The sequence below is a fragment of the Lampetra planeri genome, chromosome 48 (genome assembly GCF_965212315.1).
Source record: "Lampetra planeri chromosome 48, kcLamPlan1.2.h2, whole genome shotgun sequence".
NCBI classification, from domain to species: Eukaryota; Metazoa; Chordata; class Hyperoartia; order Petromyzontiformes; family Petromyzontidae; genus Lampetra; species Lampetra planeri.
The window spans coordinates 1,476,554-1,490,326 of NC_136154.1; the positions used below are offsets into that span (position 1 = coordinate 1,476,554).

The 13,773-nt window shown below is 56.3% G+C and overlaps 3 protein-coding genes across 3 annotated transcripts; all 3 read right to left on the reverse strand.

The window, feature by feature from the left end:
- Positions 1-527: 527 nt before the first annotated feature.
- LOC144733690 (histone H2B type 3-B) lies at positions 528-929 on the reverse strand. Its single transcript, XM_078615716.1, has one exon. The coding sequence runs from the start codon at positions 927-929 to the stop codon at positions 528-530; it is 402 nt and encodes a 133-aa protein (XP_078471842.1).
- Positions 930-1,641: 712 nt separating this feature from the next.
- On the reverse strand, positions 1,642-1,953 carry LOC144733691 (histone H4). The gene has a single exon (XM_078615718.1). The coding sequence runs from the start codon at positions 1,951-1,953 to the stop codon at positions 1,642-1,644; it is 312 nt and encodes a 103-aa protein (XP_078471844.1).
- A 456-nt stretch (positions 1,954-2,409) lies between these two features.
- On the reverse strand, positions 2,410-3,768 carry LOC144733820 (histone H1.2-like). Its single transcript, XM_078615829.1, has one exon. It carries the CDS (start codon positions 3,703-3,705, stop codon positions 3,043-3,045), a length of 663 nt encoding a protein of 220 aa, XP_078471955.1. The 5' UTR covers positions 3,706-3,768; the 3' UTR covers positions 2,410-3,042.
- Positions 3,769-13,773: the final 10,005 nt, after the last annotated feature.

The window sequence follows — 13,773 nt, forward strand, 5'->3', positions numbered from 1 at the left end:
TTAAGAAACTGCACTTCATTGGAAACAGTAATACGTAAAAATGTCGGAAAGAGGTGATCACAGGAATAGATATATATTCTCTTGGCATTGAGATGATGATCAATTATACTGCACGAGTCATCCATGCTAGGCGCTTACTTTTACATATATGTACACGTGCAAAATGTTAGTTCCTGCCCGAAAATACAACCACGAATTAAATATATTGCATTGCAAGGTTTTGGCGCCAAACATCCAATGTAATATCTGAATGGGCTGCAGATGAAATCAATGGACAAACAAGTCCAAGAAATGCCTGCTGGTGAATATGATGTGCCATGAATATTGTTATCGCTTTTATTCACGTGGAAACATGTTAAAATGCGTTCGATCTCTCCACTTCACTCAATGAGCGAACAATGTCCCCGCGTGAACCGGGGCTTTGTTGGAAGTTTCGTTTTGTACTCCTGCTAGGACTGGTACAAGCAGGTTCGTTGAGGTGGGTGGCTCTGAAAAGAGCCTTTGTAATTAATGGTGGAGTCGAGGCTTCACTTGGAGCTTGTGTACTTGGTGACGGCCTTGGTGCCCTCCGACACGGCGTGCTTGGCCAGCTCGCCGGGGAGCAGCAGTCGCACTGCGGTCTGGATCTCCCGAGAAGTGATGGTGGAGCGCTTGTTGTAGTGCGCCAGGCGGGACGCCTCGGAAGCGATGCGCTCGAAGATGTCGTTGACGAACGAGTTCATGATGCTCATTGCCTTGGACGAGATGCCGGTATCGGGGTGCACCTGCTTCATCACCTTGTAGATGTAAATGGCGTAGCTCTCCTTCCTGCGGTGGCGTCGCTTCTTGCCATCCTTGCGCGTAGCCTTGGTCACAGCCTTCTTGGAGCCCTTCTTGGGAGCAGGAACCTTGGCCGGCCCAGCGCTCTTTGATGCGGGAGGATCGGGCATGTCGACGCGTTGTAGGCAGCTTCAGGTCAGAACAGACGGGAAGCGAATGTGGATGTCGGTCGCGCGTTGAGCTCCTTTTATAGGAGGCGAGATGCAAATCAGAGGATCGTAGTGCGCGGCGCTGCTGAGTGGCTCTTTTAGTACCATCCCTCTCCATCAGCGTCCAATGAGAAACGCGGACGCGATGTTCACTTTAATATCGATTTTTACTGCAAATATAACACAATGTAATGTCCAAACATGTATATTAGTGAATTGCAGCCATGGCATTGCCTTTGTTTTAAAAAGGATGACGAGAATACCCAATACAGTATATTGTGTTTTGAGCGTGGGTTTTTTTGTTTCTTACGAGGGATTGTTTCACCACTCGTCTAATACGGCGCACGGGCGTTTTATGAACGCAATTTGGAAAAATACAAGCGCTCGGTGAAATACCAGAAATGGGTACTGTATTAACGCGTTCAAGAATCACGCCTTGTTAAATGTGACGTGTCGCGAATACCTTGATTTCTTTCATTCATGTGCAAGCAGATGAAGATTCGCCAACTCAACAAGCAAACGTCCACCACGCTCACGAGGAATTGGCGCGCAACAACCCAGGACATGTGCTCCATTTAGAAAGTATTTGGCAACACTGGCGCAAGCAGTTTCGAAGAGGTGGGTGGCTCTGAAAAGAGCCTTTGGGTTGGCTTAGTGTGCGAGAGATGGGCGCTCAGCCTCCGAAGCCGTAGAGAGTGCGGCCCTGGCGCTTGAGGGCGTAGACCACGTCCATGGCGGTGACGGTCTTGCGCTTGGCGTGCTCCGTGTAGGTGACGGCGTCGCGGATGACGTTCTCAAGGAAGACCTTCAGGACGCCGCGGGTCTCCTCGTAGATGAGGCCCGAGATGCGCTTCACACCGCCGCGGCGAGCGAGGCGGCGGATGGCGGGCTTGGTGATGCCCTGGATGTTGTCGCGCAGCACCTTGCGATGGCGTTTTGCGCCTCCCTTGCCGAGCCCCTTACCGCCTTTACCGCGTCCAGACATTCCGACTACTTCTGACAAAGCTCGCGAGAGACTGCGCGCTCAGCTTGCAGCAGCAGCCGCCTTTATACCCGAAGCGTGGTGACGTCACCGACCACCCCTGCCCTCCGCGATGGCTCCGCCTTAAACCTTAGACCTTTAACCTCTGTGACGAAGAAAACCCTCCACTGTCGTCAATAACACTTCCTTGACATGTATAATATGCGACGTTTTGGGCAATGACCCTTCTTCGAAGCACTCTGTAATGATATTGGCACACCCGCAGCGAACGCGAGAGGAACGCGATCTGTTGCAAGATTGCACGTGGAGTGAATAATCGGTGTAAGGTCTTGTTTTCAAGTGAACAAGATGAACTAACTTTATAATCGTGTGAAGCTAAACGGCTTCCAACACAATAGTTGAGTGAACGTCACCAACTAGTTCTCCCAAAGTAAGAAAGACATTGCAAACAATGCGATATTTACGTATAGAAATTAATTTTAATAGAGAAGTTTAGATGGTGCACCGCAATGTTTACAAAACAAAGTGAAAAGGCGAGAACGAGCGAATGAAGGCAAATTGAGTAAAGCTGTCTGGAATCAATACCTTTTTAGACTAAATTCCATATTTGGCACCAGTAACATGATGACGGAATGAAGAGGTGCAACACATAATTCGGACGTCGCTGAGATTACTCTGCACTCCGTTCGAGTGAGGGAGCTGCCACCCGCCTCGCCTGTGTTTGTGATCCCTGCTTTCGGGCTCGATTACTCCCATCACATCAATGCTTAAAACACATCGAGTGGGTAAAATGTTATAGTTAATTTGGCGAATGTACGTAACTTATCCAATCTACACAAATCCTCACGATTGAACTGCACCAAGCGTCGAGCTCCTTGATCAGGGCCGAGGCAAGGCGAGCAACCATCGCCACGCCGTAAATGGGTTTGACTTACAGAATATGGCACGCATTCAACAGCAACGTAATACACTGTCATGTGTTACCGATGAACTAATGGAAGCGCAGCAGCATCTGGTTCACTTTTTTAACTAAGTGGGTGGCTCTGAAAAGAGCCGTTGAGGTGGAGTGAATCGAGCGTCGTCCGATCGGATTCACTTCTTTGGCGCAGTCTTCTTGGGCTTGGCCGCGGCCTTCTTGGGCTTGGCCACCTTGGGTTTGGCGGCCTTGGCCTTGACGGTCTTGGGCTTAGCGACCTTGGGCTTCGCAGCCTTGGGCTTGGCTGGGCTCTTCGCCGCCTTCTTGGGCTTAACAGCCAACTTCACCTTTTTGGGGCTCTTGGCCGCCTTGGCAGCCGCGGGCTTCTTTGCTTTCTTGGGAGACTTCTTGGGCGCGGTCTTCTTGGCTGCCGCGGGCTTCTTCACCTTCTTGGCTGCCGCGGGCTTTTTAGCTGCGGGCTTTGCCGTTGACGACTTGGGCTTCGCCTTTGCGGCAGCCTTTTCCTTGTTGAGTTTGAAAGAGCCAGACGCGCCGCTGCCCTTCACTTGCGCCACGGCGTCTTTGGCCACGAGCTTCTTGATGGCCAACTTCACGCGGGCATTGTTCTTCTCCACGTCGTATCCTCCGGCAGCAAGCGACTTTTTGAGCGCAGGAAGAGACACGCCGTTCCTCTCCTTGCTGCTGGCCAGAGCCTTGAGGATGAGCTCGGACACGCTGGGGCCGACCTTCTTGGCCTTTGGAGCGGCGCGCTTCTTCTTGGGGCTTTTAGGCGCTGAAGTAGCCGCAGCTGGTGGTTGAGCAGGAGCAGTTTCCGCCATCTCAAGACGTCGCTTTTATCGCCTCGCCTCTTTGAAATCGAAATCAGCGCTCTCACGAATTCGAAACGAGTGTTCTCCAGGCCCGAGGTTATTATAGAAGCGGCGTACTGAATGCGGACGTCGCTGAGATCATCCAGAACTCAGCTCTGGTGAGGGAGTTGCCACCATACTCACTGTGTTTATCACGCCTGCCTTTGGGCTCGATTACTCCCGTAACGTTCATACTTACATGCATCTAGTTGATACATTATCACGAAGATCACTTCTTTAATGTACGTTACTTATGCAATATACGACAATGCTCACGATATAAATTATACTTCAAAACAAGTGAACAACCAACATTTGGGAGACATTGTTCGGTCAGGGCATGCTATGACGATTGTCGGTTTTCAAAAGTGTTACTGATGAACACTATTTAAAACGCACTCGAATTTTTTGCAAGACAAGATGCTTCAACAGACTACTCATATTTAATTCCAACGAAATATTTTCTATTTAAGTTTTGCCTCGCGCGCTCGCGATTCCTCCTCTCGCGCTATGGTGAGGACTGCGCGCCATGTCAACAGTCCCTTGTCACCGAACTTTTAACTGGACGTTTTAATCGAACTTTGAAATGAATAAATATATGGATTTTCAGATGGACAACAAACTGAAGAAATTTACTCAAAATTAACCGACATTAAATAGAAAGTTTAACATTTTACGTGGCAAGAGGTGAGTAGCTCACGCACTGCAGAAGGGTCGCGCGCCTTGAACAAGATCGAGGCACGGTGCACAATCATCACCACTCAAATTCAACTCAAGTGACTCTGCAGTCGAATGTTTAAAGAAAATATATAATCTTACGTTTAATGCACCGACAGAGTTGATATTCTAGGAGCGCAGGATGGTTCATCCGATGGGTTGTTTTTACTGCAATAAGTAACACGTATTTACTGCACTAAATAACACGAATGAGTAATCATTGGAAAGATGTTATTAACCATGTAAAAAATATTTAACTACACATATTTGTACCATCTTATTTGACAAGTAATATTATACTTTACCGAGTGTTGTGTGGTGCCACAGCGACGGGGCCGCTCGGCCGAGCCAGGGAGCCGCCCGGCTTCCACCGCCGCACTGCCCCCCATCACCCCCCCCACATAAACACGCACCCGCACCCACGTAGGGCCTCGTGGTCGGGTCACCTACCCTGAGTTTTCACCCGAGGGCCCCCTAGGGGGGTTACCCCACGGTTTCTCAGGGCCAGGGAATTGGACAGGACCCTTCCCAGGCCAAGTAACACTGCGGCGCCGTGGGCGGATTTGAGATCGCACGACCACGGCGAGCTCAGAGAGCCCCGCAGTTAGAAACGCATACAAACACAAACACGGGTCAGCAAGGCAGATAGCTGGGATCAGGACCCGGGACGACTGATTGGTCGAAAGTTCAAAGGCCGGCGGGATCGCAAAAGAGCGGGAAATCCTAGGCTCAGGATTGGTCGAGAGACCAAGGCGGTCGGGACGGGGGCTCCTAGCCTTTGATGTGAATAGTTTAAAAGAAAACGCAGGGGCAGTAGGGAACTCTCTTCTTCTGGAGTTTGGACACGGGGTCAGCGACGAAGGAGTCATCGGGCGAGCCGCTAGATTGTCTGCAGGACGATCTGAGCGCCGCAAGGTCACCAAGGACTACAGACGGTATCGTGTTGCGCGCCTTACAACACCTCAGAGCGGAGGGTAGGATCCGTAGGAGAGGGTTAGTTCGGGGTAAGGACGAGTAGGAAAGCGGTTTAGCAGAGAGCGCAGCATAGAATAGGGCTACACGGCACCAGAGTGTGGGTTAGAAGCGCCTTGCTGTCCCGCACACACACACGGGTGGCTCGGTTGGTTAGCAAGGGCTAATAAAATCTCGAGCGTAGTAACAAAACCGTGTTGTTGGGTGTTTTTGGAACGTGGTATTAGCGTGCACTGCATTCGCGAGTGTGTGGTCGTTGTACGCATAAAGGCCGTGGTCTCTGTACGATTGTGCGGGTACGGAGGTGTGTGCGTTAACGCCCGGGGAGAGCACTTTTGGTGTGTTGGCGTGACTACGCAGCCGTGTGAGAGGAGAATCGTCCTTGTACGATATTTGTGTTGACGTGCACGCGCGAGTGGGGGAGGGGACGAGTCGTCGTGTCGGCGTGTGCCCCGCTTGCGTGCGCTCGTTACTTGCGTAAGCTCTCGGCGTGCGTAATCGGCGTGCCCAAGGTGCGCGATCGTAACGTGGGCGGCCAGCGCGGCGCAGAGCGGCGCAGGAGTGGGTATCGCGTGTGGAGCTGTATGCGTGTGTGCGCGCACGTTCACGACGTGTGTAACACAGGTGCGCGATCTTAACGTGAGTGGTCAGGGTTGGGTGAGTGCCGTGCAGAGCTGTGTGTGGGTGTGCGCGTGCGTGGTTATCCATGCCTGCTACGCGGACCCGCGGTGGAGGGGAATCCTCGGGTGACGGCTCCCACACCCTGGGTGAGGAGCCTAGCGGCGGTTCGCTTAGCAGCGGGGGGGCGATTGATGATGTTAGTCCGGCCGTTAGTATTATCGAGGGAGGGATCTCGGGGGCTAGCGACCCCCACAAATTGGTGTCGGAAGCGGTACGGACCCCCGCGTTACCTCACGCTAAAATAAGACTGATATTTACCGGCCGGGGGGCCCCTTCGTGGAAGGCATTCGCCCGAAATCTCTTAGGGGCCAAGGAAATTAATGGATGGACGGACGCGCAGGCAGTACGTCAACTTAATATGAATCTTGATGGGCGGGCAGCCGATTTTGTAGAAGCGTTACCCGCGAGCGCACAGACACAGCTAGAGGAGCTGATGCGCCGACTCGATCAGCGTTTTGGCACACGTGACGAGGAGGAAGCAAAATCGGCCTTAGAGGCGCGCCGTCGCCAACCTGGCGAAGATCTCCGTGATTACGCCGAGGATGTGCGCGAGTTAACAAAGATCGCACGCCCGGGGTACGCAACTGAGGTTATTGAGGAACTGGCCGCCGAGAAAATCCAGCGGTACCTGTCTCGCACGGCGTGGTGGCAGCCAGACATGAGCTGCCCACGTCTTCCCTTTAACACCCTTGTCGAGCGCGCACGTAAGTGTGAAAGAATTCACAGCGAACGCGCGCAGCTCCGGGGGCTGGGACGAGAGCGCGCCATTGCGAGCCTGCTCTCGGAAGACGAGGAGGAGGAACAGGAGCTCGCGAGGACGGTAAGGGGACGGGAAAGAGAACCTCCCGTGTCCCGCGAGACAACCCCGGGTTGGGTAGCTGGGTTACAGACCGGCATGGGAGATATAGCCGGCCAGGTAACCCAGGTGCAATCCTCCGTTGAGACCATCCGATCCGAAATGGGGGACCTAGACTCCGCGGTAGGAGGGCTAACTGGAAGGATAGCCCGACTAGAAGCAGAGTATGAGCAACAGCGCACGGGGGGAGGAGGGAGTGGGCAGAAAGTTCGCCACAGAGCCGCCACTCCTCCCAGGACGTGTTATGTGTGCGACCGTCGAGGGCATCTCATGAGGGACTGCCCTCAGCTCGCCCGTGCGAGGCCGATGCATAGGTCAAACACTAAGCCCCCCCTAGAGAGGGGACCACCGGGGGATGAAATCGACGTGGACCCGACCCAAACCAGCTGTAATAATAATGGCGAGCGAGTGATCCATAAACAGGTTACAACGACAACACCCAAGGGCGCAGGGACCTCGGGCGATTGGCTGCGGGAGCTGGTGGCAGGGATAACGGGAGCCACGTCGCTGGTGGAAGGCCAGGTGAACGGGCAGCGCACCCGGATCCTGTTGGACACGGGCGCCGTGGCCTCTCTCATGAGCGCCGCGCACTGCAGCATGCTCGGGGTGGACGTGGGCTGCCTGCAGGCCCCGGATCGCGCGCTGCACACGGCAAGCGGAGCCGGGATGGGGTTGCTGGGGAAGGTCTCCCTCGAGGTCCGTCTAGGAAACCAGGTGTGCACACAGGAATTCTACGTTTCGAGTGTGTTGTGCCACGAGTGCATTGCAGGAACGGACCTCCTGGAAAAGTTGGGACTTAACGTACAGCCCCGGCAACGATGCGCTACGGTGGAGGGCAGCGGGGAGCGGATTCCGTTCCTAGGACAGGAGCCGAATCGCCCACGCTTCACACCCGTGGCCGCTACGCTGGTGTCGGCCGTCACCATCGGGCCTCTCGCCGAGATGCTGGTGCCAGTGGCAACCCTCTCCACCGACCCAACCCACCGACCATCGGGCGAGGTAATGCTGACTCCTCACCCGGAGTTGGCATCGCGATACGGGGTGGTAGGGTCAGCCACACTGGTAAACGCAGATGGGGGCCGGCTGTTTATACGTGTGTTTAACCCACACAGTACCCCGGCAATGATACGACGACGCACCCCGGTAGCCACCGTACACCCCCTGCACGCTCGCCACTCGAACGACTCGGTGTTCGCACTCTGGGCGGAGGACCCTGGCCGCCCCGAGGACAGCCAGGATCTGGCCTGGCGGGTCGGCCCGACCCCCCGAGCCGAGATTGTTCCCCTGCAGGATGCGTTACATGTGCCTTGGGCAGCCTTACCTAAGGGGGAGGCCGATCAGCTGCGCGGGTTATTGCGGGAGTACGCCGACGTGTTCAGTGAGCACGATTCGGACGTGGGCCGGACCGACCTGGTCAAGCACCAAATTGACACAGGTGCAGCCCGACCCATCAAACTCCCCGCATACCGAGTGGGCGCGCCTGAACGGACCCAGATCAAAGAGGCAGTCACGGATATGCTACGCGATAACATAATCCAGCCCTCCGCGAGCCCTTGGTCTGCCCCGGTGGTACTGGTAACGAAAAAGGACGGATCGACTCGGTTCTGCGTTGATTACCGAAAATTGAACGCAGTCACCCTCGGCGACGCTTTTCCCATCCCACGCATCGACGACACCTTCGACAGTCTCGCAGGAGCGCGGTATTTTTCCACCCTCGATCTGGCGTCCGGTTACTGGCAGGTGGAGATGACGGAGGAGGATCGGCCAAAAACAGCATTCACCACCCCGATGGGCCTGTTTGAGTTTCGAGTGTTGCCGTTCGGACTCACTAACGCGCCCGCGACGTTCCAGCGGTTGATGGAGTTGGTGATGCGGGGCTTGCAGTGGGAACAGTGCCTGATTTACCTGGACGACGTAATAGTGTTCAGTAGGTCGCTGTCCGAACACTGGTCCAGGCTGCGGGAAGTATTCCAGCGACTGCGAGCAGCCCATCTCAAGCTCAAGCCACGTAAGTGTTACATTGCGCAACGCGAGGTGGGGTACCTCGGACACCGAGTCAGCGAGGCAGGGGTGAGCACCGATCCCGAGAAGGTGCGTGCCGTAGTGGATTGGCCGCGGCCGAGGAACCTGACGGAGATCAGGTCATTCTTGGGACTCGCCACTTATTACCGTCGATTTGTAAAGGGATTCAGTGAGATTGCACGCCCCCTCACCCAACTCACCTCCCCTAAGAACCCCTATCAGTGGTCGGAGGCCTGCCAGACGGCTTTCACCACACTCAAAGACCACCTCACCCACACCCCCACCTTGGCTTTCCCAGATTTCACCACCGATTTTATTTTGGACACTGACGCCTGCAGCAGTGGGCTGGGCGCGGTGCTGTCGCAAGTGCAGGGTGGGACGGAGCGGGTCATCGCATACGCCAGTCGGACCCTGAGCGGGGCCGAACTGAACTATTGTGTAACCCGTCAGGAACTGTATGCTGTAATTTTCGCGTGTAAACAGTTCCGACCGTACTTGTACGGCAGGAAATGTCGTGTGCGCACCGATCATTATGCACTGCAGTTCCTCCTTACATTCAAGGAACCGCGGGGGCAGATGGCTCGATGGCTGGCGCAGCTGCAGGAGTACAACCTGCAGATTGAGTACCGAGCGGGGCGAACACACGCGAACGCGGACGCCTTGTCAAGACGGCCCGCGGTGCGCGCTGAGACGAGGGAGGGAGACGCCTGCCCGTGCTTCACGGGGGGACGCTGCCGCCAGGCAGCAGAACCCAAGGAGCGCGCGGAAACTAAACTCCCCCCCCCGAGAGAGAGTGCAGTGTGCGCCGCAGGAACCCCTGCAGAAGGAGCCCGGGGACAGACGGATCATCCCACCCCAACCGGGCGGATCCAAGAGGATGTCGGCTGCGCCTTCCCGGGCTTGGACGACGAGCAGCTGCGACAAACCCAGCAGCGGGATCCGGATCTGGCGGCGGTGGAGGCGGCACTGCGAGAGAGGAAGGATGCACTACCAGGGCCCTGGAGCGGTTTGTATGCCCGGTTGTGTGTAGAAAACGGGGTGGTGAGGGAACTGGCCGACGCTGGGCAGCCGGGGTGCATCTGTGTTCCCGCCCATGTGCGACCCCAACTACTACGACTGGTACACGACCACCCGCTCGGGGGCCATGATGGGGAACGGCGCACCCGGGAGACTCTGCGTCGCCAGTATCTCTGGCCTAAATTAGCGCAAGATGTGGCCGCCTGGGTGCAGGGCTGCCGGGCCTGTCAGCAGTGTGGGCAAAAGCCGGCGAGGTACCAGGTACCCCTGAGGCCGTTCCGAGTCAGTCGGACGAATCAGTTGGTCGGAATCGACCTGCAGGGGCCCTTTCCACGATCCCACCGGGGCAACCGATATATTCTTGTAGCGGTGGAGTACTTCACCCGCTACCCCGTGGCGGTGGCTATCCCGGATAAAACAGCCCTCGTAGTGGCCCGGGCCTTCGTGGAAAACTACGTACTTAAGTGCGGGATCCCCGAACGAGTCATTACCGACCAGGGTAGTGAATTCGAGGCCGAACTATTCCAGGCGCTGTGCCGAGAGTTCGGGATCCAGAAGGACCGAACCACGGCATATCACCCCCAGGCGAACGGGATGGTAGAGAGGATGAACCAGACTCTGGCCGGGAAGCTTAAACGCATGGCGGCCGCGAATCAACAGGACTGGGACGAACACCTCCCCTATGCCCTGTTCGCCTACACCACCGCCGTTCACACATCTACAGGACAGACCCCGTTCCTAATGATGTTTGGTCGCGAGTCTCGCCTGCCCGCAGATCTGCTGTTCGGTGTCCCTCCGCCGCAACGGGAGGAAGGGAGCCACCCCATGGAGCACTTGCTGGAGACCCTGCGAGAGGCCAGGGGCCGAGCCTACCCGCACGGAGAGGCCGCGCACCAGCGGCAAGAGCAGGGCGCCCGACCCCGTATGGAACCCCCCTTCTACACTGCGGGCTCCGAGGTGTGGCTGTACACTCCCCGCGTCGGTGCCGGACAGGTGGGGAAGCTGACCACCTACTGGCGAGGACCCTGGATTGTGAGACGGCAGATCTCACCATGGACGGTGCTGATTCAGGGAGGAGAGAGGGGCCGGGAGATGGTGGTCAACATCCGCCGACTGAAGCCGTGGCGAGCAGCCCCCGAGGGGGGGAGCCCCGCCGTCCAAGTACCCCGAAACCCCGGGGTCCCCCCACCCCCCGTGCCCGGGGGCCTCGCGCAGTATATGGGCCCCACGGAGCCCCGGGCTCCGAGGGGCCCCGGGCGGGGCCGGGGGCGACGAGGACGGCGACCCTTAAACCCCACCGCCTCTGAGTTTGTCCCCCAGCCCGCAGGTGCCGGAGACCGAGGGGAGCCGTTGGAATGGAGGAGGAGACCACCGCCGGAGCCCCAGGAGACGGAGCCGCCACCCCCGAGGCCAGCCACAAGGGCCGGGCGAATCCCGCGGACCCCGCGGCGATACCTCGTGGGGGCAACCCAGGCGAGGTGCTCCAGTCAACCCGGGACGGGGACTGGCACCCCGGGGGGCTATGTGGTGCCACAGCGACGGGGCCGCTCGGCCGAGCCAGGGAGCCGCCCGGCTTCCACCGCCGCACTGCCCCCCATCACCCCCCCCACATAAACACGCACCCGCACCCACGTAGGGCCTCGTGGTCGGGTCACCTACCCTGAGTTTTCACCCGAGGGCCCCCTAGGGGGGTTACCCCACGGTTTCTCAGGGCCAGGGAATTGGACAGGACCCTTCCCAGGCCAAGTAACACTGCGGCGCCGTGGGCGGATTTGAGATCGCACGACCACGGCGAGCTCAGAGAGCCCCGCAGTTAGAAACGCATACAAACACAAACACGGGTCAGCAAGGCAGATAGCTGGGATCAGGACCCGGGACGACTGATTGGTCGAAAGTTCAAAGGCCGGCGGGATCGCAAAAGAGCGGGAAATCCTAGGCTCAGGATTGGTCGAGAGACCAAGGCGGTCGGGACGGGGGCTCCTAGCCTTTGATGTGAATAGTTTAAAAGAAAACGCAGGGGCAGTAGGGAACTCTCTTCTTCTGGAGTTTGGACACGGGGTCAGCGACGAAGGAGTCATCGGGCGAGCCGCTAGATTGTCTGCAGGACGATCTGAGCGCCGCAAGGTCACCAAGGACTACAGACGGTATCGTGTTGCGCGCCTTACAACACCTCAGAGCGGAGGGTAGGATCCGTAGGAGAGGGTTAGTTCGGGGTAAGGACGAGTAGGAAAGCGGTTTAGCAGAGAGCGCAGCATAGAATAGGGCTACACGGCACCAGAGTGTGGGTTAGAAGCGCCTTGCTGTCCCGCACACACACACGGGTGGCTCGGTTGGTTAGCAAGGGCTAATAAAATCTCGAGCGTAGTAACAAAACCGTGTTGTTGGGTGTTTTTGGAACGTGGTATTAGCGTGCACTGCATTCGCGAGTGTGTGGTCGTTGTACGCATAAAGGCCGTGGTCTCTGTACGATTGTGCGGGTACGGAGGTGTGTGCGTTAACGCCCGGGGAGAGCACTTTTGGTGTGTTGGCGTGACTACGCAGCCGTGTGAGAGGAGAATCGTCCTTGTACGATATTTGTGTTGACGTGCACGCGCGAGTGGGGGAGGGGACGAGTCGTCGTGTCGGCGTGTGCCCCGCTTGCGTGCGCTCGTTACTTGCGTAAGCTCTCGGCGTGCGTAATCGGCGTGCCCAAGGTGCGCGATCGTAACGTGGGCGGCCAGCGCGGCGCAGAGCGGCGCAGGAGTGGGTATCGCGTGTGGAGCTGTATGCGTGTGTGCGCGCACGTTCACGACGTGTGTAACACAGGTGCGCGATCTTAACGTGAGTGGTCAGGGTTGGGTGAGTGCCGTGCAGAGCTGTGTGTGGGTGTGCGCGTGCGTGGTTATCCATGCCTGCTACGCGGACCCGCGGTGGAGGGGAATCCTCGGGTGACGGCTCCCACACCCTGGGTGAGGAGCCTAGCGGCGGTTCGCTTAGCAGCGGGGGGGCGATTGATGATGTTAGTCCGGCCGTTAGTATTATCGAGGGAGGGATCTCGGGGGCTAGCGACCCCCACAGTTGACATCCCCAGCGTTTACCAGTACTTTTTTGCTTACTATCAGCTAACACCGGCCACAACCCTGAGCTGATGTGCTCATTTGATCCCTTTTCTGACCGCTCAAAAAGAGCGAGTTTTATTCTTTAATAAACACGATTCTTTCTTCCAATAGGCATCCCAATTTATTCTAAACCATGTTCCATGATTGATGCAATGTTGGAATGCTGCTCAAATACCGTTCCTAAATTAGACATAAAGGGTATCTGGAATGAGCAGAGCATTCGTTTAATTGCGAGCAATTTGGGACGAGGGCAACTCGACGACGGTGTCCTTATTAAACAGGACCCTGCGGGGTGGGCTGGTAGGAACGAATAACCAAATAATATAAACATAATGTATTATTACACTTGTTAAGCCAGGAAAGCCCCACTGAGTCAAAAGGTTTTTGTAGGGTCCTGCCAAGTGTTTGCAGTAGGGGGCGATGTTGCTACACCTAATCGGACGATACGAAGGGAGAGATTGAGGCCTAGTTCTAGGCTTTAGGCCTAGCTGTATGCTTTAGGGCGCTGTGAGTTAATTTTTAATTTAAATGATTTAATGATTCATGTAAAAGCTTTAAATTTAAATGTTTCTATTTAAAAACATGAGGGAATGTAACATTGTTAAACATAACTCCCTTTCACACACGCGGGGGTACGACACGAATGGAGAGTTTCAGGCCTAGTTCTAGGCTTTA

What these genes read in the sequence shown, in the direction of transcription:
- LOC144733690 (XM_078615716.1), bottom strand. Translation starts at nt 929, where the DNA reads ATGCCCGATCCTCCCGCATCAAAGAGCGCTGGGCCGGCCAAGGTTCCT.
- LOC144733691 (XM_078615718.1), bottom strand. Translation starts at nt 1,953, where the DNA reads ATGTCTGGACGCGGTAAAGGCGGTAAGGGGCTCGGCAAGGGAGGCGCA.
- LOC144733820 (XM_078615829.1), bottom strand. Translation starts at nt 3,705, where the DNA reads ATGGCGGAAACTGCTCCTGCTCAACCACCAGCTGCGGCTACTTCAGCG.